The 25,123-nt window shown below is 36.6% G+C and overlaps 1 protein-coding gene across 5 annotated transcripts in view; it reads right to left on the reverse strand.

Moving 5' to 3' along the window:
• Window positions 1-25,123, reverse strand: part of CLOCK (clock circadian regulator) — a 68,660-nt gene that overhangs the window by 20,185 nt on the left and 23,352 nt on the right. For all 5 annotated transcript variants that reach the window (XM_076336272.1, XM_076336273.1, XM_076336275.1 and 2 more), the window contains 9 exons: window positions 19,029-19,143; window positions 16,504-16,594; window positions 14,726-14,785; window positions 14,167-14,315; window positions 9,777-9,868; window positions 8,220-8,309; window positions 6,612-6,732; window positions 5,322-5,435; window positions 2,627-2,745 (listed from right to left, as the gene is read on the reverse strand). In XM_076336272.1, the coding sequence (XP_076192387.1) occupies window positions 2,627-2,745; window positions 5,322-5,435; window positions 6,612-6,732; window positions 8,220-8,309; window positions 9,777-9,868; window positions 14,167-14,315; window positions 14,726-14,785; window positions 16,504-16,550 (792 nt within the window). In that variant the 5' untranslated portion in view covers window positions 16,551-16,594; window positions 19,029-19,143. The remainder of the gene's footprint in view (window positions 1-2,626; window positions 2,746-5,321; window positions 5,436-6,611; window positions 6,733-8,219; window positions 8,310-9,776; window positions 9,869-14,166; window positions 14,316-14,725; window positions 14,786-16,503; window positions 16,595-19,028; window positions 19,144-25,123) is intronic.

The raw sequence follows: 25,123 nt of genomic DNA on the forward strand, positions 1-25,123 counted from the left end.
TTAACATATCTAGGCAATGTTTTTTCCTCACCTTCATCGGTGTAAAATCTAAAGACAATGACCAGAAGGTGAGTATGATGGAGGTAATGAACAAAATCACTCTGGGCACAAATTTGTGGCTCTTGGTGTGACTTCCAGTTAGCAAGACTTAACCTTCGAAACTGAAACTACCCCTAAAACCCAAAGCTCATCTACTTTCCTAAGATTACAGCGTTTAATAAAGCACCACTCATAGCAAAGTAAAAGAAATGACAGAGCAAGCGTATATCCTCGAGATATACTTTTGATTTGTTGTTTCTTTTAATCTAATTATTTTGGCACAAGTCAAAACAAAAGTAAAAGTAACTTAAATGCAGGCAGTAAAATCACAGTAAAAACACCATTGTTAGAGAGGAGCTGGCAGCAGGTTAGTATCCGATTACTCAATGCATTTATATTAATGATTTACAGATATTCCACTGTAAAATACCCCTGGGCAGAAGCTATCTCGTTCAACAAGGCATCTTGTTGAAGTTGTCAACAAGGCATCTAGAAAAGAAAGGACTTTCATTTGTAACAAAAAGTATTCTGGTAGAATCCTTTTGGCTGGATTAATCCTGCTTTCTTGATAGGATTCAATCATTTACCAGCCAAAATGCAAGACAAATGTTCTAAAGAATGTGTAGAACCAAATTCCTTCACTGGGGAGCAAAATTTGTGGCACATTTTGTTAGAAAAGTGGTGGGGTCATATGCAGAAAATAAAAATGTGAACCTTCAGAGATTATTCTCATGAATACTACGGCTTTCTGCAAAAGCACTGTATATCCTGGAGAAATTACATTCTAGGTAAAAAAAACCCCAGAACCGTATACCATCTGAAATAAAGAGAAAAAGTAGTAGATGAGCAGGCAGGTTCTACCTTAAATAAGGCTATCCAGTACTAAAATACACATCTTACTACTGGCTGCATCACGCATCTGTTAGTAAAAGTTACTGGGATGGTAAAGATCCTGACATAACACTTATTTGCTAGAGTCTAGTCAATGCTAGCCTCAATAATAACAGAAGGTATCAAAAGAGTATAAACAAGTATTGTCAGATTGAAAGTTTTCACTCTAATGTTAGTCTTCTTCACAAGAATATTTCTTAGATGAACAGCACTAGTCAAAGCCCTTGAGAGGATCTTAAAACCTCTGTAACATGAAAGCTTCCTTAGGCACTAGGGGCTCAGAAGTTCAAGTAAAGCGGAATGAAAGTTTGGCCAGAGTATAATCTGTAAGGCTTTCGCCCTCAGGAGACTGAGACCTGAAAGATCATAAATGGATGTTCCTCAACTTCCAAATGTCCTGTTCCAGAAGTAGGAAACACAAAAGTTTTACTATAGTACACTCTAAACTGTCAGACTTTAAAAGATAAAAATATTTGCAAATACTGCCGGGTTGGTCTTTTTTCTCCAAGTATTTCATGAAGCAAAAATCACACATTTAACATCTCTACTAACTGTAGGCACAACAGGAAGAACATTATTTAGACCCGCGTGGGAAGAAAAATGTCAGATGAAAGATTTCCATGGCTTCAGGAAAAATAAACAACAAACTCTCTCTGGCATGCAGTCTGGAGCGATCCAATTCCTATTCAGCCTGACAGAACTGAAGAAGTTTATATGATTGCTCCACAGGCTCCCTACTACACTTTCAAAGTGCAAAGTATGTAGACCATGTCTTCAGAGGATACCACCAACAATCTTCAGTTTAAGACACTAGTGCATTCAACTTATATGCAGAATATTTAAATGTTCAGAGTTCTGCATGACAGACAGCAGCTTAACCAGGTGCCATATACATTTCATGGCATTTCTTTACAACTGAATTGTAAAAAAAATGTTCGATAGTAGACTATTCTGTACCTTGACTAATATATTTGTAGAAAACATATCATCTGAATCACAATCACAGCCTATCCAATACTGTATCCTGAGTATTTATTTTGATTCATTTTGGTGAGGAACAGGCTTATACTTAGCAAAGTCTATAAATTTCACACACATCCAATTCTAAACTTGTAAAGATATCTTCACTGTGCATTAACAGTTAAGCAAAACATTCTCTTGAAACAACTGAGTTATTGAATAACAAACAGTACTGAAACAAAACAGAAGATCTTTATTACCTCAAACCTGACTCTCAGTTGCTGACAAATAATTCAAGCTTTCATTAAGCCCTAAAAGATTTGCTTCTGTGTTGAACTACAGCAAGATCAGCAGCAGCATAAAATTCACATCCAAATGTCAACTAAAATTACTAATTTTTCCAGTGAAAGTGGAACCTCAGTGTTATCTTTCATTGTGTTTAAGTTAAACTTGGTACATTATATTCCTATGGACTTCTAAATTTATTTCTGGCATGTTACTATTTTATATGATTATTTAGAAATGGCACTCACCATAGCAACTTCATTTGATACTTTGCATAATATTTAACCTATTTGTATGTGAAGTAAGAAACACAGACACTTCTAGTTTCATATAATAAAATGCCTTATGGTTTTCATTAATAGTATTTGAAATGCTGCGTGCACTCTCTCTGAAGTTTTCCTGTTCAGAGTACATTTAAAAATGATATAAAAGTGATTTCATTTGTACATACCTTGATAAATTGAGGTGTAGCTAATCTAACTGTAGCTACAAAGCAAACTTTGTCTTCATATGAAGGCCGGTGCGATCGCTGAATAGTTCCTTCAAAACCATTGTGCGCAGAGTTGGGAACTGAGGGAAGATAGATGAGGTCAACACAGATTACAAAATAAGCATGGAGGAAAATGGCAGTAATATCACAAGACAAATGCCCAATATTTATCTAATGTGGTTTGCTTATAACTTAACGTGCATTAAGAAAACTGCTACATATAATATATACACATATATGCACAGGAATAGTAGTTGTACAGTAGTAATGGGAACACAACCATCACCTTTCTCAAAGAACTAAGATTACAGTTAACATGGTATTATCTGTGACAAAGCAGTTTTAAGAAACTAATAACAATTCTAATCCTTCTTGGTAACTACTAAAGATGACTGGAAAACATCTTCTTCAAAAATATCTTTAAAGTTTCTCTTTTGTATCAGCTTTTGCTAACTTTTTCTTTTGAACTCTGAGGTAAGTATTTCTTTTCTAGGCTTCCATCACATTCAAACGACGCGAGCTGAAGACAAAACTGAGTAACAGAACAGTCAAAGGCACAACAATTATGTACGTGAAAGAATCAGGACACCGAGCTGAGAACAAACAAATTCCACTTACTGAATCACAGAGATGGATGGAATCATAAGGCCTCAAAGGATGGACTAGACCTCAAAACAGATTAACCTTATCTTTCATTTCCAGCAGATATCAATTTAGTTTATCTTTACTAAGGTCTAATGATGGTGACTCCAAAACGCTGTCAGGCTCATCCAAGCCTAACAGGTTTTAGTTCAACTCTAGATTAGAACTTCTACTGAAGTTTCTTCATGCAATTTAAGCTTACAGCTCCTTGCTCTTTCCAGCAGAAAGAAAACAGGTAATTTCCTTCCTCTTTATCTTATCCCTTCTCTTTTGTTCTTCAGAGTTTATCTTGCCTTGTAAGTTAGATTTTTAAATTTCTGATTGCTTTCATTGCTCTACTCTGAACTCTCTCCAGCTGCTTTACTTACTCCCGACAAATAGTGCCAAAAACTGGATGAGGACATATAGGTGCTAAGAAGTGCAGTGGGATTATTTCATGTGGTTTAGACTATATTTTAGAAAGGCTTTTGCATTTTCACAATTTGGTGATTGGTCACGTTCAGTTTACATTCCACAGTAACTCCTTTTTCTAAAGGACTGCTATCTAGCTGACTGTAACCTTTTCTCCTGTTCATATAGTTTGTTATTCCTAAATGTAGTAACTTGCATTTGTTCTTATCAATTTGTCTGGGGTTTTTTCCCCAAAATAATTTATTCTCTAAATTTGGGGCTGAATTCTTATCTTGTTTTTAGTGTTCTTGCATCATTTCATGACTGCAAACTACGTTCCATTATTCATAACATTAATGAAAATACTCATCAAATCCAGAAGTCCGTTAAAACTCCATTTTGACAGTGAACATTGGTAACCTTTCCAAACAGTTTCTGCAGCTACTCTCCAGCAATTTCAATTAACATGTGCTTCCCTTACATGTTTGTGAGAACAGAATATGATAACTGCCAAAAGCATATTAAAAAAGTCCATCATTTATTTGCGCTTTGTCCTCTTATCCACACAGTGTGTTACTCTTTGGTAGAGGAAACTGAATTGATTTGATGCTGTTCCTACCTGAATGGTTGCTATTCCATTCCTTCCTAGCTTCCTGAAGCTCACATATAGTTTATTTGTTCTGGAATATTTCCCAATATTGAATTGCAACCGATAGGTCTGCAGTTTCCCAACTCCTCCTCTTTCCAAGACTAGCACCATAATTGGCGTTTTCAGGCCTGTTTCTTGTCTTTCCTGTAATATTACATACCTGCATTTGGCACTAACACTCAATCTCTCCCCATTTTGTAAGAAAAATACTGGTATCACGTAAAAAAAACATAGGTTTATTTACAAGATATTGGTTTTGATAATATTTTTGGGGGTGATCTTTACAAAGATTTATTACCGACCATGCTCCACAGCCCATTTGTCTGGCTGACCAAATAAACATGCCTCTCAATTAAATAGTCAGCACAGGCAGGCCAAACAGATTAGAGATGTAGTAGGGAAGAATAATATTAGTACATAACTAATAAAAATAACTTCAATGGAAGGGAGAAGGAACTCAGTGCGGAAAACTGTACTGGCCCATCCACTCATCTGAGTGGTAACTCCTGTCAGTAAAAGCACAGAATTGAAATGGGAGGAAACCTACATTTTACTTCCCAGCTCACTGCATAATGAGAACTGCAGGTACTCAGTACCACCGATCTTCAAGTTACCTAGTCACCTGCTTAAGTATGGATTATGCTTAACTAAATTCAGGCTCTTTATTTTGAAGCATTTACTTAAATTTCTCTTAAATTCTTTTTAAAAATGTTTTACACGATACTAGTTTTCTTTAATTGAAAGCATTAAGCATAATTACTACATTTTGCATTCAAACGCACAGACCTGTAATACCTGATAGGCAGTTTTTCTTCTTTTTCATTGAAACAATATAGAAGTGATATAACTCTGCTTCAAGCTCTTCTTTTGAAAGACTGATTTTAGTTCATCATTAAGTTCTCCACGATGGTCCCAAGCCTGTTTAGCTGTGAAGCTGCCTAAGTATTCCGCTCTAACATCGCTGAAATTACTTACCGTTATTCAGACACTTGAAATTTCCTATAAATTTTACATATTCGTATGTAGGTTGCTCTTTTGGATCTATTGTTCCTCGCAGCATATGGCAACAGAATTCTAGTTGATTTTTTGCTGAGAAAAGAATAAACAAATTAATAGGCTACATGCTTGATGAAGCGCACAGGCAACATGAAATGGAAAGCAGGAATAATTAAGCTGCATACTTATTGAGATACTGTAAGTGCTGTGATTACAAATGGCTACAGCCTCTGCTTTTAACCAGAGCAATATTAACTAACCTAAAGAAAAGGAGAACTCCTTTAGAATTTGTGCATGAAGGGCCTGAATGCTAATGACATAGAAAACCCCTGAAAACTAGAGCTATTTTAAAGAAGCAGCTGCCCTAAACTTAAGTTTACTAAAGCATGCACTTGCAAAACCCATTAGGCTGCTATGTTTTTATTCTCGCCAAGGGCTACAACTGTCTAAATAGAAGCTATATAAACAAGATGAACATTTCTAATACATGGGAAAGTCATAGACTGAAATGCAATGCAATGCTGAAAATTTTACTCTTCGGGGGGAGGGAACCCACAAAAAAAGTGCTTCTGTTCTTCAGGGCTCACCCATATGTTTCTGCTTAAATAACACTGGAAAAAAAGAACTGATCACATGTGATACAAAGCAGATTATTTTTAACAACTACCATACTGGTTTTGTCTGGGATAGAGTTAATTTTCTTCATAGCAGCTCATACGGTGCTGTGTTTTGGATTTGTGACTAAAACAGCATTGATAACACAGGGATGTTTTTGTTACTGCTAAGCAGTGCTGACACAGAGTCAAGGCCTTTTCTGCTTCTCACCCCACCCCACCAGCGAGCAGGCTGGGGGTGCACAAGAAGCTGGGAGGGGACACAGCCCGGACAGCTGACCCCAACTGACCACAGGGATATTCCATACCATATGACGTCATGCTCAGCATATAAAGCTGGGGGAAGAAGGGGGGGGACACACGTTCGGAGTGGTGGCATTTGTCTTCCCAAGTAACCGTTACGCATGATGGAGCCCTGCTTTCCTGGAGATGGCTGAACACCTGCCTGCCCATGGGAAGTAGTGAATGAATTCCTTGTTTTGCTTTGCTTGCGTGTGCGGCTTTTGCTTTCCCTATTAAACTGTCTTTATCTCAACCCACGAGTTTTCTCACTTTTACCCTTCTGATTCTTTCCCCCTTCCCACCGGGGGGGAGTGAGCGAGCAGCTGTGTGGGGCTGAGCTGCCTACCGGGGTTAACGTGCAGTAACTACTTACATTTTAAGTATTCTGGTGTCAATGAATCACTTTCCAGCAGACGAGAAGACAATATTTTATAAATTTCTGAATGTTCCCCCTCTGGGATAAAATTAAATACACTCTGATCCACAAGATCAGACTGAAAGAAAAAGATTTAATAAGCATTAAACTAATGCAAGACGTATAATGTCACAAAGCCTACTATTTTAATGCAAAACAATTCCACAGTTCAGAAGAACATTACTGACTCAACAAAGCCACCTGCTGGAATACACATGAATATTTTGCAAGAAATAAATGTCACTTTGATCTGTCTTAATTTTGACACCGCGAACCATTTAATGAAAAACACCATGAACGCAGCAGATACACATACACATTAAACTACAATGGAGCTTGCATTAACCTCCCTGGGATGCAACAATTCCAAGTAAAGGAGCATTTTAATTAGAAATTACAGGGTGTTGCTCTAGGGCACTGTAACCTGTCGGTGGCATCCAATACATTGAAATGATATCTTGGAACAAAGATAGCCCCTCCCTACATCATATAGGTTATTATGTTACCAATAATTATATCCAATTGCAATTGATTTTATGAATACATTTTATAATCAGTTCTGCAACAATGTACACAAAACTGGTAACAATAGAGATGAATGCCATAAAATTGAACAACTGAACAACTGATTATATGCTTAAATGTGTTTGATTAAGTATTCAGAAAAGAGAGATCATAGAATGTATGTTTAGAATATATAAATCACACCTAAAAGCAAAGAACAAATGTGCCTCTGAGAACTTGGTAAATTCTACTTTAAAAAAAAAAAAAAATCACCAGTACCTGTACATTTTTCAAAATTCTCAGGCTGATATCATGCATACCTTAGGGGAATTTGGGTTTTGCAGAATCATTTTTTACATATGCCACTCCAAGTTTTACAAAATACTCTTATCACAGTAAGACAACTCGCCTTTAACAGTAACTTGTCCTTCTCTTCTAGAAAAGAACTCACTGTTTCACTCATCAATTGTTTGCATTTTTGAGTACTAATTTGCCTCATTTCAGAATAACATTATTCAAAGGTAACTTTAAAAACTAGAATGTTAAATTTACCAGTGAGCAATGCCACCAAGACAAAAGATGAGTGAATGTGATAAAACCCAAAGTATATACCTATCTTAAAAAGCAGAACCAGCAGCAATGTATTTCTTGTAAGAGTTCTTTGGCAAGAAAGGAGTAAAAAAGTAGTTTAAAAGAATTCCAAGGATACAGCCCTTTAGCAATACTCTTCTGATCATGTAGAGGCTGTGATAGGTGTGAACTCTAAAGGGTCTCCTGCAATCAACTGTGTTATTTCAGTTATGGTGAAGAGAAACTGATGCTAGCCTGGCACTTCATAATCCTGCCTAACAGAGTGCCGACTGCATTCTGTGTTTCCAAAGGAAATGTTTAATATAGGAGACAGACCAGTAGGAAGGAGTTGTGCTGAAGAAAAAGCAGAAGCATTAGAACAAAGTATACATCTGTTCTTTAATGCCAAAAAGGCTAACAATTAATTAGTACTCATAGCAGAACACCATCCATAGACAAACTGGTATGTTACTGAAAGCAATTTGTACTTACTGGCAAATGTTCAAGTAAGGGAGTTATACTTTCAGACACATATATTATATTTCCATCTGTCATAATTGCTAAAAAAAAACCATCAAGAGCCTGAAATTAAACATAATGGGCAGTTAAATAAAAAGAAACAGAGCATATTAAAAATGTTAAGCTATATTCAACGTGGAAAATAATTTAGACCAATTTTAGTTTAGTATATTATAAAAAAGAGAATGCCTTTCAATACTGAAACTTCTTAGTCTTGCTTTTACACTACGAGCATTACAATTCCCATACTGTTCTGTTCTTAATCTGTGGTTTCAGAAGCAAGTCCATATACAGCTAGCCACTGTTTCCCCCATCTCCCACTCTACCTGCCTGTTATTTTTAATTCCATCATCATTTTAAACATCAGAAAACTCAGAAAAATGAGCTAAAGACAGAAGTAAGAAAACGTGGAAAAACTAAGAGAAGAACAAGTAAAAGAGGTGGTGAAATCAATGAATTTCGGTATTTAAAATCTCAATATTCCCAATCTCAAGAAAAGAAACTTGTAGCAAGATTTTATTGAGACTTGAAAACTGAGATAGTTCTGACTGTCTTATCTTCTACTTAACTCAAACTTATTTCCACTGAACATAACACAACTATCTTTTAGTTGAACGCTACCAAACATAAAAGCATGACAGAACTGTATTTCTAAATTGGAAATTTTAAAGCTCGCATCTTTGAAAAAAATTTTTATATCATATTGTTCTAGCTTTACAGTCACTAGTTGCAGACATGTATTTTGTAAGAGTACTTGAGAAACACCAAAAACAGCTACAAAACCCCTTGAAAAACAGAAGCAACTACTTCACTAACTTGTTGGAAGAAATATGCAAATTCACCACAGAGGATTTTTTGAAAATTTTTTAAGTACAGAAAATCAGAACTTTTTACTTTTTTAAATCTGTGCCTCAAAGAAAAGGTTTAACTATGGAATGAAAATTAAAAGTGCTTGTTCATTTACTTTAATATTTTTCACTTAACTATTACTAGAAATTGTTTTACTAACAAGATACAAATGACTTATTCTCATTTCCAAGGAAATGATAGCTTATACTTAAACTTTATTTCTAGTAGTAATCCAACTATTCATGTAATCTTCTTTAGCAAAATAATGCTCACACACCATTTTTGGAAAGTGTAACAAGCAAAGAAATTAAACACTTTATTGCTCACAAGTTACATGGATGTGTTGAGCCTTTTTTATAATTAAGATTTTAATTTATGCATAACAATTCTTCATTTAACAAGTACCTTCCTTATGTTGATAATTTAAAATATCCACTTTCCTTTGACAGTAAATATGTTCAGTTGTGGCTTTGCTGTTATGTTTTATGTAATTGAAAATGCAGTTAAAAGAAAAACTGTTTTGCATTACACTGCATACATAGGAACTTTATCTTCATGAAAACGTACAGTTACACTTAAAATACGGAAATAAAGAGTTATGTCATCAAACTGAAAAATTTCATCATGGAATGACTCCCTGTGAGGAAATATTCTACTCCCAGAAAACCAGAAATAACATACCTCTAACATTAACTGTGTGAACTCTTCATTACTAAGGAATGTCGGTTTCCAGTCCTGTCGAATCTCACTGGCATCTGATTGTGCAGTAATTTCTACAATCAAACATATATACAATATAAGGATTCACACTTCCAAAAGCCATTATTTTCCCACTAAGCTACATATACACAGTAGGAAATAGCAGAAGGTTCTCCAGTCTCCTCTGTTGTTCATTCATTACCTACAGATGTTGTTCCTTAAACAGAAAACAAATGTCTTCTCCCCTATGTCATAATTAGATTTGTCTTCTCTTTCCTTCTACCAGTTTGTGCTACAGCCCTGCCAGACTTCAAGGTAATGCTGAAGTTAATGACAGTAAGTAATCGATTTTGACAATGGAAAAATACTCTTTCCTCTGAGACCATAATAAAATGTTTTATTGAGAGCGTTGTTTTCAAAGATTTAGAAAGCCAAAATTCCTGATCAGTTTAGGTCATAAAAAATGGCTAATCCTCAAGTATCTCAGCCAACCCTCGTCATTCTAACCTTTGCCCTAAAAATTGTCAGTCCTTTCTCTTCTTCCCACTCTTTTCTGCAAAGAAATAAGGTTACGTTAAAAAAAGAGTAGGTTTTCAACAGAGACTGTTAAGAGCTGTATGACAGGCTCCACTGCAGAATTACTGTCTGATTCGTACACAGAGATGAATTTTGAACGGAGATTCTGTAGGACTTAAAAGAAATATATCGATTAACTTCCCATACATAGGTTGGAGAAACAACGGCTGCTGAGCAAAACCAGACCCCAGGTTCTGAAAGCTGATGCTTCCTTATCAGCTGATAACTGAAACAAGAAGCAAGAATGCGTAGTACTTCAGTTTTGATGAGCAACAAGGGCATTACAGAAGTACTGGTTGTAAGAACAACCTTGAACAAGTAATCGTGAATCAAGTATTTAGAAGAATCAAAAGAACGAAACCATGTCTTTAATGCTTTTGTTTTCTAAAGGACAAGTCTGTACAAAGGCTGTAAGCTAGTTTGTTAGTTCAGATGGCTCAGAGAGCACAGAGACCTGGAATTGAGTTAAATATGCAAAGGGCTGGAACAGTTCAGAATTTTGGTTCCCAGACTGAAGGGGGGAAACTTTACAAAAGAGCCTTAGACTTAACTAAAAGAACAGTAAACAGCAGCAACATCATGCAAGTAACTGGCAAGAAGTGGAGAGCTGCAAGGAGAGGGGAAAAAAATATCAACGAATAAGATGGACCAGAATTTCCAACGATCAGATCTCACAAAAGACATAAATTGATCAGGCTTTTGCTATCTCTTTTGAAATGGTATCACAAAGCAGTAAGAGTGGGCTGGAGAATAAGGGTAACCTAAGTATAACCCCAAATCTAACTTTTCAGTCAGAACAAATACATTGAACACTGAGGGGCAAGTCAAAGGACACGGAAATGAAAAGCTCTGCCATCAAAGTAGAGGCAAAATTCAACGAACTTAATGCATTCAGTCCACAGGACATAGATCATCTCCACTTTAGAATTGGAAAAATCTGATTCATTGGCTCATTCTGACCCATATAACCATCCTACTTCAGAACTAAAAAAAAAAAAAAAGGTCAGTCTGGCTTCTGCAGTAGAAAGGATTTATACTAAATAAAAGCTGAAGTTCATGCCTTTAACAAACCATTCTGAATTATCTTACCACAAGTACAGGTGTTCTTTTACATTTCCCACAATTAGAACAAGTATGATATTGGAAAACAGAGCCAAAGTAACATGGAAAGAACTTGTTTCACTTGGTAACTTCAGAGAAGTGCCTAAAAATTCTGGCAAAAGTTTGCATTCAAAGATAAATGGCACTGAGGTCACGTTCCTGAGCTAGATACCAGACAGAGGACCATAACCAAACTTGCACATTAAACTCCAGTCTCAAATCCTGGATCTGAAGCAATTCTACATCAGCACTGAGCATCCTCAAAAGAAATTGCCAGCTAGGCAAAGATCTGTAGCATTTATCTCTGGGTTTTATGTGTATCAGTCTACTAGTTGTAATTATAAGCAGCGAAATTCTTCAGCATTTCATAATTTTCAAAAATGTCTTGTTTACAAATTCAAAGGAAGATGATAGACAGTATTAGTCAAGGAGAAGCTCTCAGTAATATAGTTTCAGTGTGTTTAGCCTGCTGTTTTTTCCCAATGAGGAACAGAATCCACACTGGCCAATAACCAGCTCAGATAGTTCATCTGGAGCTGCCGCCAGAGTACCAAGCCCGGCCAAGGTGGAACTGGTCCAGAAAGAACCAGAAGCAACGCAGTTAATCAAAACCTGGTGGCTGAACGCAGTAGGATTTTCAACAATAAAGCAGCTAATCAACGCTGAACAATTCATTTATTGCTAGGGTCACTCTGCTTTACTGTAACAGATCCAAGCACCTCAGGAGGCAAAATATGCTTCTGACCTTTGCCAACACTTTGTCCAAAACATTTTAATGTAAACCAGTACAGAGCAATGCCAGTAAGCACTGGCAGCCAGAGCTTTAGAGACCTTAATACGATATGTGCAGTCACACAAAGCTGCACTCTGTCCCACCAGGTGAAGGACAAAAGCGCCATGCTCTAAAAGGCACCCATCTCCAGAGCTGCTTTTTTCCCCTCTATCCTAAAAAAATAAAAAATAATAATGATTTAAAAAAATAATCTCAGAAAGCACTTTGGAGAAAAAAGTATGACTGGTGCTGCTGGCTGGCTGACACGTGTTCATTCTACACTCTGTATTTTATGATAGGAATCATCAATACAAGATAAAGTGATTTTGAAACAGAACCAATTTTCACAAAGGCCTTAGAACCTACAGAACTGACTTTTACAGAAAAGGACCCCTCATACTGCTTTTCTTTTTGTTATGAGACACACGTGTCTCAGAGAATTAAAACAGCATAATCAATATTTAATTGGCAAAAAAAACCCCAAACCTATAAATTCTCACACAAATTATTCCCCCCTCCCTTTCCATTTTAATTGTTATGTTTACCCTTCTAATGGCACTATTCAGCACACATCTGGTGCTACTTGAACCATAACACTAATGGAAGAGACATGCTAGGGCATGGAAAAATATTTATCATACCTTAACGTACCTTAAATTGACACACATACTGTTGATAAATACATACTAATTCATGCACTTAATAGCTTTACTTACTTTATTTTATAACCTTACAGCTGCTTCTTTTGTCCCTACTGCTTTCTAGTTAGTATGCATGCTCAGAAATTACTCAGGGAAATGGGTTAACTAGCAAAAGAGTTCATTTTCTTGAATTTTTAATCTTGTTTTTGGCAGTGTGAACCACAAGGTGCCATATTAAGAACAAGTGTAGGAACAGGAACAGGGATTTTTTATATACATAAATATCAAACAGCCATAAATAAGTGTATGCTTGGTCGAAGAATTTTTCGTGACAGAAACAACAATCTGTAATGAACTTCAGTACAACATATCTGGGTATATCCCACCATCAGCTGATGCAAACAAGCAGAGAAAAAAAGCATAGCAAGGATGTTCAAAGACATTCATCATTTTGACATTTCACATGATGGTTTACAAAACAACAAACACACACTCATTGGCTTACACATCAGTGGATGTGTCTTGAAAATTAGAAAGTTCAGCTAAAAGTATTTATAGATTTTCTGGGGTTTTTTTCCAGCTAAAAGGAAAAAAGAAAATGTACATGCTCCTGGTCTGTATGCCCACTGCATGCCACCCTCTCTCATCAAACAACCTACCCAGTAACACTTGCTGGAGTCCACAATGCCCTATTGCCTTATCATCTTTGTTAAAGCAGCCAGTTGCATAGATACCTGACATGAAAAGACGGAGCATTAAGTTTCCTCGGACTAGCTTCTTCAGTGATTTATCTTGCTTTATGTGGAACTTGGAGAGACAAACCAACTGTTCAAACCAAGCCAGCCTTATCTAAATATCAAAATAAGTACTTCCAGCAAGTACTTCCACTGAAATGGATCAGCAGTTTTCCTGTGAAGCAAAACTTTTGATAACTTGCACCTTATGAAGCAACTATATTCTAAAGGTCTCCATCCATCCAGAATAAAAAACTTCAAGGTTATTTCAAACATAAATGCTTCTCTTTATGAAATAGACTTCTTTGACAACTATGGGACAAAAAAAAATTAGTACTGCCTTTTGCAAAATATTAGCAAAACCACAGTTATATCTCTGCTACCTAAATTATGATCTTAAGAATATCTTTCTTCAGGAGCTCTTTATATTTTTTTGACAATTTCCTTAAAGGAGCTGCAAAATTGTTAATGTTTTATGTACTAAGTGAATATCATTAAAAAAAAATTAAGAATTTACAAATATTTTTTTTATTGTTACAAATAATTACCTTTGTGCTTCCGTAAAAAGTCAATGCTCTTCTGCAGTACAGTGGATTTATCCATCTTCCGAGCATTACCTGGAAGCATGGAACCCAGCTCTTTAATAAGTACATTAAACTGATCTCGACGTTTCTTTTCAGACTTGTTTCTAGACACTCTGAAAAACAAAACAAAAAATGTTTTATAACAACTATGAAACTTTCTTCTAATAAGCTGCATACTACTGCCAGGTTCCTGATGCAAACAGCCCCTTAAGAATTTCTGCTGTGAGAACTGTCTCAAAAACACCTACTCTGTATTTCTGACACTATTTTTTAAGAGTGGCTTCCTCCTTCTCATGGAGGGGTGCAGCGAAGCCTTTGGAATAAAGCACCCTTTTACAAAAATACAAATCACTGAACCACAGTTATAAATATACAACATATCTGAAGAATAACAGTAAAAGAAATGCTGTTAAGTAATATGGTTATGTATAAAAGAATCACATTTTTATTGTTTAGAAATCACCCTAAGTTCAAGTGTACAAGTATAGGACATTTCTTAGCTTTAAATAACTTAAAAACTTACCTTTTTGCTTTATCTTTGTCATCTTCTTCCACCAGCCCATCAAAAATGCTTCCATCATTTCTGAAAGAAACAAAAGGAAATAAATGTTGGAGTGTAGAATTTCTCTCTTGTGGAGTCCCATCACAATGAAGGGGAGGGGAGGAAGAGCTCATTATTCATCACCTCCATTACACCAAGAAACTAAAGCACTGTTTTACTGTGATGTCTCACAAGGACCATCATCAATAACCTGAAGCCAAGTCTGCTATAAGTTCTCCTTGTAGGACATTTACTAAATAGAAAGCAAAAAACCTTACATTTCTGACACAACTCAAAGGATTTTCACACTATTTCTAATAAGAACTTACAACCCTATGCAAAAACTTAATTGAACACTACTTAATTTTATTTTTCTATCTTCTTGATTATTTGCATTACCTTACCCTTTTGAAAACATGAGAGAGAACATAAATAATTTACTTTCACTTATTGGCAACTTCTATTCCAATTATTGGAAATATTTACAGCAAGAAAGTACATTTTTCTTAAATACTGAAGTATTACTAATGGAAGAGGGCTGAGGAATATGCTATACTTCATCCATGTATGTAATTTTATAAATATACAATTAATATTCATGTTAAACAGTAACAGTAATTATTCATTATATTTGCTTCCTCACCAAATATCACAGAACTTTTCCTCAGCTTGACAACTGTCCACGTACTGCTAAAGACGTATTAAAATGTCAAAAGGAGAACATGTTTTCCTTTGAAGATACCTCAGTATACTTCATACAACACCTTTGTTTCATTTCCTTTTGTTTTAAAAGTCAAGTCAAAACTGTTGTTCTGTTTTCCAAAACTGCTGTATAATGGACTTTCACATTTTATTTCTCTGACTTCTTCTCTCTGCTTTCAGTCTATCTAGTGCTGTCCACACCGACCTCTGTGTGTCCACCCTTAATTTTTTTTATCCTAATGTCTCCTTCCCTTAAGGCAAGTAACTGTCTTTCTAAAAAGCTTACCTCATCTCTCTGATTTATAACTGATAAATCATCAAGCAATTGTACATTATGATAAGCAGTGATGTTAGGAAGTAATTATTTTGTATGCTACTTCATAAACATAAAGCTTTTAAAAGGAATTCGTATATTCAAAAGGCTGAAGTTTCAGTGAAATACCACAAAACCTCACTAAAATAACTGACAAGTCAGACAAGCATCTTAAAAGTTTTACCCTTTGCTTTTACTGTTATTTATTTTGATCAGGTTTAACTTTCTGTAAATTTGATGCAAGTTTCATTTCCTGAAGTCTCAAAAATGGTAGTACACAGAAAATTAAGGACAGATGTTCACCTAAGCTGGTAAGAAAGTCCAGCGCAAGGAATCAAGTAGAAAAACATGTCTCAGCTATTGCTTTTCCCTTGAAATAGGTTAGCAGGTCACTTTACTACCATCTGCAGCATCACTAATTGTTTAAATGTATTTGTTTTCCTTAATCAAATATTGAAATACTAAAAAAAAAAATTCAAGTAAACATTAAAAATCAGCTCAACTTGCACAGATGCTGTTCATGGCTGAAAACAAGTAATACATTTTAAGATTCATCTCAAACAATAAAAATCAAAACAACATGTCTAACAACTGCCAAAATAACTTTGTCAAAAATAGCCAAAAACTCACTCCTCTTACTTTTTGCATAAATTAATATTCTCTATATATTAACCATAAGAAAAATATCATTAAAGAAAGCATTGAACAGTAATTCCCCCAAAACTCTCAGTATCTATTAACATACCTGTCTGCAATGGAGCTCATTTTATGGGTGCTTATGGTAAAAAACATAACATATCACACTTTAGTCTTGTGGTAGACATTTGTACGTTTGCCTATAAGAGAAGAAAAAATATCAAAATGTGACTGTGGAGGAACAAACATGTTCTTCAGTAGAGCATGAAGTTTTCATTTGCTCTATAAGCTGCTCTTAATCTTCCCTTCTCTTCCAACCTTCTGCTCTGCCCTCCTACCTTCTCTAATGCAGTCTCCATTACCATCATAACCTGGACTTTAATACCTCATTTTACATGACAGAGAGTTCAAGAGAACACTGTTTTATTAAATGCCACGATAAATAAGTCTGGACTAAACCAATACAAACCTTTTTCTGACTCTGACTTCAGATATAGCTTTTCATTTTTATTTTAACTTTTACCTAAAAGACTTATAATTTTGAAGGTCGAACAGATGTAAAATACACTCCTCAGTAGTAATATTTAGAAATTGTGCAAACAGAAAGTATTTGGGATGTAGCATTTTACAGCTATAATTTATTTCTTACTGTATTTTTTTCTTGAGCACATTGTTATAATAGACTTGTGAAATAATAACAATAAGATACGTATTAGAATGTGCTCTCCATACTGTGAGAAAGTTAATTAACCTGGCCATTCTTAAAGCAGTCACTTACTCATTACAAAGTTTCAGCAGGAAGCTTTTGGTTTTCCAGCTGTACATATGATTTTGAATAAAGAATGTGAATTAAATATTAATAGTGAGCATAGGAATACAAAATTAAAGTAAGTATTTAATTCAACAAGTACCTACTTTTAAGTACCAAAAATTACAAAATTACACGGGTTACAGAAGGGTTGAAAGTCAAACATAAACCAATACAATTAAACCTTTTTCTTTGATATAGAAAAGTCAGTTGTCAGAGGCTGCTTAAACGGAGCAGCAAGATTGTAACATTGTCAATGATTAAGGAACAACTGCATGGCAGCAAGAAGTTTTATATGAGCTGAACTTGCAGATCTTCAGGAATTTTTACTATGTTACAAACTTAATAGTAAAAAGGCATTGCATTTATTTCAAAGGAGCTGGTTTTAGTCACTTCAGTGACTCATAGTTTCTGAGAAGGAAGGATTTGTTTGTTTCTGAGAGTGCCAAATCCAGTGGAACTTGCAGTGTTAATACCACAAGAAATATGGCAGCAACTCCATGATCCAGACAGTCTGCAAAATGTTCCAGGAAAATCTTATCCCAGTTTTTTAATATATGGGGAAACTGAGGAAGAAAGCTTATGTTTCAACCAAACGGTCTCAGAGTCTACAACAGCCACATACTATGCAGGTTTGCTTCACAAGACTAGTATTTTTGCCCGCAAAGTTTGATAACTTGGGTGCAGCGGGAAAGTGAACGGGAGAGCTTGTGCTGCAGCACAATCTCTTTCAAGATGCATCGCAAGGTGTGCATGCGGTTTTGCCCAAATGCCCCATGAGCCCTCTTACCCACTTCTTCAATTAATACGTCTTGCCTTTATTCTCCAACATCTCGTGCTCTGAAGACACACTGGAAGCAAACCATTCCTTCACTCCAATTCTTCAAAATAACAATTACACTGGCCATACTGACAAATGAAATTCTCCAAATTAGTTGGCCAAGTTTATAAAGTAATGGAGTTGCACTATTTGAAAACCAGCCAGAAATGGCATGAGAAAAGTACATTATGAAGAAGTGTTTGTCTGAATTTTTGTCAAAAGCACACAACAGACAGGTTGCTCAGCAGTAATCACTGGCATGGAATTAAGTTTAAAATCAAGACACCAATTAGAAACTTGTTTTCATTTAGCTTACATAGTATGCACTAATACAGGTATGCACTAATTACACTTTTAGCCCTGTGTTAATTTTTAAACAAATTTGATCCCTAACATTATAGGGATCAAGCGTAATATGAAATTCTGTAGGACAAATGATACATTGTTCTCTTAATCTGCAAAAGAAAAATACATGTACAGCTAAGTACAGAAAACTTTCACCTGTGACATAACTGACATCTTCATTATTCAGAATCAGAATTTAAAAGTCAGTATTTTCACTTTAACAAAGCACTCTATTTCTAGAATTCAACAAAATCATTTGCTTGTTACAGTATACAGATCCTATGTCAGAACTTGCAACTTAGATTTGGTATCCAAGACAAATAGTTAAAAGAACATAAAGACTACAGGAAATGCACCTGTAGTGCATTTGTTTCTCACTTTTCAAGGTCTGACCCTTCTGTCTTTGCATCCAAATTTGCAAGACACTGAACATTCTCAGCGCTTATACATGCCAATGGATAAGACTGCAGAGATAATTCCAATGAAACCAGCCAAGTTTAAAGCAAACACTACAGAAATCAAGGACTATGTCTACTTTTGAGATTCAAATTCAGTTATGTTCTGGAGAACAAAAGACACTACTTAACACTGCTACTCAGCCCTTCAGTGTTGATAATTGAAAGCCACAGGAACCTTATTAATTATAAGAGTACAAATTTACCTTTTACGCTTTAGGACTTGTTAAAGTGTGAGGTTTAAGGATGAAACCTGGTTGCTTTGAAGAACAATGTGGAGTTACAAGTATCCTCTTCTGCAGAAAAGCATTAAATTCTGAACTGTAAAAAAATAAAAAAGGAAAGTTTTAAAATCAATGAGTTTTAAAATGATCACTTGGGTTTTTTTAATAAAAGAGAAGTAATCATTCCAACAAGAGTAATTTATAAATGCAATATTCTGCTTATTAAAAATATCCCAAGTATTTCACTATCCGAATTCACCTTGTTTTAAAGCTCTTCTCCTTGATAATCAGGATATTCTGACACAATTTCATCTCTACTTTAAGCTATCACTTTACGCCTATCTTTAATCTTGACGTCATTTTTACTTTTGAATTTGGTATCACCACCTATGTCTTCACTTCCACTTGTGACCTTCAAAGTATATCTTTATACCATTATTTAAACACCTTTTCCGCTGAAACTCTTACTTGGGCCTCTCCTGGCTTTCTCAGTTACATCTTCTCCTCTCCAAGTCTCCAAAATCGCCACTCTCAGGACTCCAGACTGTATAGAATGCTGCTGCTGGCAACTAGGAAAGCTGCCCAGCTGCATTATTGCTACTCCCTCAGACACAGCCATTAACCCCTTCTTTCAAAACCCACTTCAAAAACACTTTCAATAATGTATTCCAAACTTACTTCACAAATGCACTCGTTCCATAAAAAAACTCAGCACCAGTATAAGTGATCACCAACTTCCAGTCTCTTTATACCACTACATTTCATTTGTAAGTTTCTTCCCTTGAACCATGCTACTTTCCACATTTTTGTTACATGAAATCAGTTTTTTCTCTCATCTTTATCCCGTTTCTATCTGCCTTGCTTACTGTTCTTCAAATAAAATGTATTCGCTATACAATGTACTTGTACCACTTCTGAAAAATTTTATTTTAAAGTATATTAAATTCTAAAAATGAAGCTGGGATCTAAAAACTAAGCTTATGCTACTCTTAAATTAATTAATGGATTTTATGGAAAACACCAGAATTATCTCTTATTTGATTAGAAAAGTTAGGTTTCTCCTTCTCCTGCACCTAACAGAGGCTCTTAAGCGGTTAAAACACAGATGCAAATATTAACATAGGAAGTTAAAGCACAGCAGAACAATCAGCCAACAGGAGAAAAACAATTACAGCATGATTCAGTGAAGCCACTCGTTCTTTTCTGGCCAAATAACCTGCTGGCCCATTGACCTACTTTTTTAGGTGCTTACAGCCTCCTCTCCTATTCTGTTTTGTTCCGTTTGACAAGTGCAAACATTAGTAGTGACAAAGAGTCCCATGGAAGTCTAGGTTACAGAGACTGCAACATGAAACCTGTGTTTTTAAACTGCTTGGAGTCGAACAACTCTGCCAACTCTCACCCAGCTCCTAACAGAGTTCTAATGAGGAAAAGTTTAGACCTCATCTCTGCAGTATGTAGAGGTGCATTTTTAAAAAAATCACAACTAAACTCTTAAGACAAACACCACAGGACTTAAGCACAGAACTGTATCTGATAATGTCTAAAACAGAACTAAAAAAAAGGGAAGTTTTTAAGGATATTTCAAAAAGGGATTTTAAGATGAGGAGGAAAGGAATATGCTTATGTCATAAATGAACATAAGCAACCTTAAACCAGACCAAAAGGAAAGCTAATCACAGTGGAAAAGCTTTTGTAACCAAAACCACATAGATCTCTAACTCAGTAGAAATGGCATGCGTGTGAAAGCCAGCAGAAAGGTTAACACGCCTACACGCCAGCATTGTCAGCCACAAGTGTTCAAAGGTCATGGGTCTGTCTCCACAATTCATGAGGTTTTTTTAAATACAGTGAATTATGTGTATTTGCCTCTAGATACTGTGTCTTTTGTACACATTCAGTGCACGTTTTCAAACTTTTCTGCAATCAAGAAGGCTAGAAACTTACTATCTTTAAGAAAGCTGAGGTCCTCAATCAAAAACCTTAGCTGCTGCCATGGATATATAAACTATTAATACACAACATTGCTCAATCTGTAGCAAAATCACAAAAACTAGCAACGCTGCAACTTCTGCACTATGCTGACTTATCACTCATGGAGAGGCAATAAGTTATTGGGTGCCAAGTTATTGCTTGGCCAAAGAAACAAGGTTCTGAATAAGTCATAGGGTAAAAAGCCACAATCCAACCTAAGGTAATAGTGAAAAGCTCACACCATGTGATAAAACATTCCATGTTTTAGACTGAAAGAATTTCAGTAACTTCAGTCCAATTTTATTGTCAACACTGGTATGCACGTTGGCGATATTAAATCTTAGAAACAAATTCAAAGACTGAACAAACTGTGAAATTACACTACAGTCTTGCTCATGACAGATGTTCTGTCAGGACTGGACAATAGTCAATGTGTTGCCTGTACTTAATTTTGTATATAGTCAGTGACTGAAACCCTTACGTCTCCAGCACTTCACCATAACAGTAACATTGCTAAATGTTTTTGAGGAAGAATCAGCATTGCCCTTATATTGTAAAAAAAGATTTTTACATAAATGTCTTGGGTTTATAAGTAATATTTTCATGACTTTACAGATTACAGCCCTCAGACAGAATTAATGTGCGGTGACATGTATTATTAAGACAAATAATTTCACCCAGGAAAGACCACAGGAAAAATACAGGAAACAATACAGTTTTCCAACACTACAGTTTCTGCAAACAGAAACAGATTAACTTCTTTAATACAACCTGATCTCGCTGCCATAATCCCATTTTGTCAGGGGAAAAAAACTAGTAGTTATAATCACTGAGGATTAGCTTTAGAGAAGATCTTGTTTAAAGAATCAAAATCACAGCACACCAGTCTGTGCTTCCACAGCACCTGATGCCCCAGCAGAGCTCTAACACTAGTTACATACCAGGGTAAGCAAGCCAAAGAGCAGAAAAATCACACTGTGAGCCAACAGCTAAGCCAGCACCAAAAGCCCTATTCATTATACAGATTCTGAGGATAATTATAAACCTTCTCGACACTCCTTTCCAGGAGCAAAGAAACATTTGCTTCTGATAACTCGGATTATGAACTTCTGGGGTTTTACTCTACTGGGACATCCCACCATAATGGGCAAGCAGAGATCCATCCATTATCTTGTCCCCAGAATAGCACATCACTATCACTCATGTTTTCCATTTTGCTCTTTGCTTCATAGATTTACCCCCAGCCCAACCATTTTTCTCTTTAGCTTTTTCTTTTTTGGAGGTGGGGTAGAGGGGCGGAGAAGGGGAAGAACTTATTTTGGTTTAGTTCCTCTCTAGTAACCATAGACTTTTGTAGAGAGCAAGAGATGTTTAGACAGGTAAACCATGACCTGCTCTCGAATCAGATACAGTTTGGCCTAATAGAACAAGCTAACAGGTTTCGAGATACTTGCTCCTTTGCTTGCAATGGTATACACACCAACAGAAAGCAAATTAGGGTAATGACTGATTGATCCCTTCTCACTAATCAAAGGCTATCTGTTAAAATACTATGTTTTTAAAATGGACATATGTCTCTCATTTTCTACCTCAAAATAAAAAAAAGGCAAACCAAACAAAAATATCAGAAGATAGGGCTGAAAGGAATTTCAAGAAATGCTGTCCAAACTTTGCAGCTGAAAAGGTTATTCTAGCAGCTGGGAATAGTCATATATTGCAACCTTTTCTCTATCATGCCAACAAACCAACTGTAATCTTGGTCTGTACTTGTGCAGAAGAGCTGACACATTCCAGAAATGTCATTTTCTGTAGATAAATGCACTGTAACACCAGGTGTACGTCTTCACCTGCTTCACATGAAAACAGAGTAGGAGAGAGCTGCTTCTAGTGCAGACATCCACACAACTTGATCCCAGATGGGCTTTTAATAGCAAAATTTGTGAGTGGACACGAGCAGCCTGCTCTGGCAGAGCAACTTGCTTAGGGCCACTACTTTTGCAGGGAGTAGACAACGACGCATCTGTGTACAATATAATGAAGAAAGGGCAGTAGGACAGATGACAGGCGGTGTGGGTTGCCATTATCAGAATAACTCATCCAGTCTCAAGTCTGTTCCTGAGGGACTTTTGGGAAAGAGGGCAAGGCCAAGCAGTCTATAGGAGAGATGAACTGCCTGGTAGGAGGCCTGTTGTGGTAATGGTCAGTGATATCACAGATTTAGTCGAGTTACAATGGCACTTGAAAGAGTGCATACTATTTGCCCACAGACCTATTTGTAGATAGTCCAAATAAACAGCAGCAGTTAGACGACCCTACAGATCACCATGAGTAGGAGGCAACATAGCAACCACAGAGGTGAAAAGAGGTTACGTTCTTAGAAATGGTTTGTCATACAGATGTGTCCTTGTCTACTCCCTGCAAAGGTAATAGACCTAAGCAAGCTGTTCTTACAAGTTTGGTAAAACTCACTGTAAATAATATCCTCCTAGAAACATAGATGATGAGGATTAGAGGAAAAAGAAATTCTCTCCTGCATTCTTCATGTATTAGACTGTCCTGCCATCAGGAGAGAAGTTTGCTCTGTAACTTGGGACTGAATGCAGTTTGCAATTTCCACCTCTCTAGCTCACGGTTAGAGGAAACACCCCTGCCCACCACTCCTCTGTTCCAGATCATTTGAGTTGATCTCTGCTTGATCAGCTGTTCTGCTACCACCATTCCACTCTTCTCTGGAGTCTGCATCTCCTTCCCCTTCCTCACCACAGAGATGGGCCCACAGCTCCCTCCCTGATAGGGTGCAGCTCTAATCTTAGTTCAGACTGCAGTGAAGATATGTGCAAGAAAGCTGTAAGAAGCCTCTGACTCTTCGCCTGGGCTACGTTGGAGCCTGGCCCATGCCTGGTCACGTACACCACTGCTCTGGCCTGACTCGCTGATTTGACTTCTCGTCTCGTCCTCAGATCTGCCTCCTCTCCAAGAACTCGCTGGCAATCTGGGCACTTGACGGAGCCTGGCTGCCTTCCCCTGGGAGCAGCCTGCCCCTCCAACTCCCTGGGAGTGACCAGGAAAGCACTCAGCAGGTTGCCAGGCTTCTAACAAAACTGGTCCTTGACAGTAGGGTGCTGAAGCACTTACCAGGCTTTTTTGCCCCTCCATCCCCTTCCAGGCTGCTTGTATTATCTTTGCCTTCTAGGATCCAAATTAACTACATTTGGAGATACCTGAGGTGTTGTTTATGCACTCCCTTCAAACTATTAACAAAGATTATTAAAAGAAAGTAATTATAATACTGATTTTCAGAGTTTGTCAGTAAACACTCTCCATGTTTCAGAAAACTGTAAAGGATAATCAAGAAAGAGTACAAACCTAAGTCTATAAAATAAATTCGAAAGGCAGTGTTTAATGATCCAGTCATCAGAAACAATTGCTATTCTTCCATATTCTCATTTAAAATACTTTCTCAGTCCTTTGTAGTCACAATTCCTTACTGGAGATCCCCTTCCTTCAATAACAAAGCCGTAAGTGTGGCAGAAATAATGCTTGTAAATCCTGTGCCACTAGTCTGTACAAGAGAAAGACTGTGGCTACATGTTACGATTCCACTTGCACCCACTTTTATTTATAAAGCTCCACACTGCTTCTTGCCACCCTTCTGTGGCTTTTACTGGAAGGGCACACCCCTTCAGCTCTGGCCACACACTGAAGTAGATTTGTGAAATGATGTGTCTAAAACAACCCACATATCACACAGTTTTAAATACAATCTTTATTGTCTTGTTCTTATTAAAGAGTGTGGCTTCATGTACCTTTGAAAATTGGCACAGCTGAGGAACAGTACCCCTCTACAAAGAGGAGCAGGAACCTCTTAACTACATCTGCCACTGCTGGATCTGTAACAGGGAACCATGGGTTAGACTTAAGTGTATGCATTGTGTTTGCACATCTGTAAATCTCCATTTCCTTTAATGGGATTCTGGGCAGAAACATCCTGCAGCCAGTCAGCTCAAGAACAGATAGTAAATAAACACTGCGCTGTGGAAAAAGTGCTGTAGATGGTGTAAAATCTGGAGATTCTGCTATTCTCTCTCACAGGAGGCATCTAA

Source organism: Aptenodytes patagonicus, chromosome 4, assembly GCF_965638725.1.
Source record: "Aptenodytes patagonicus chromosome 4, bAptPat1.pri.cur, whole genome shotgun sequence".
Classification (NCBI taxonomy): Eukaryota; Metazoa; Chordata; class Aves; order Sphenisciformes; family Spheniscidae; genus Aptenodytes; species Aptenodytes patagonicus.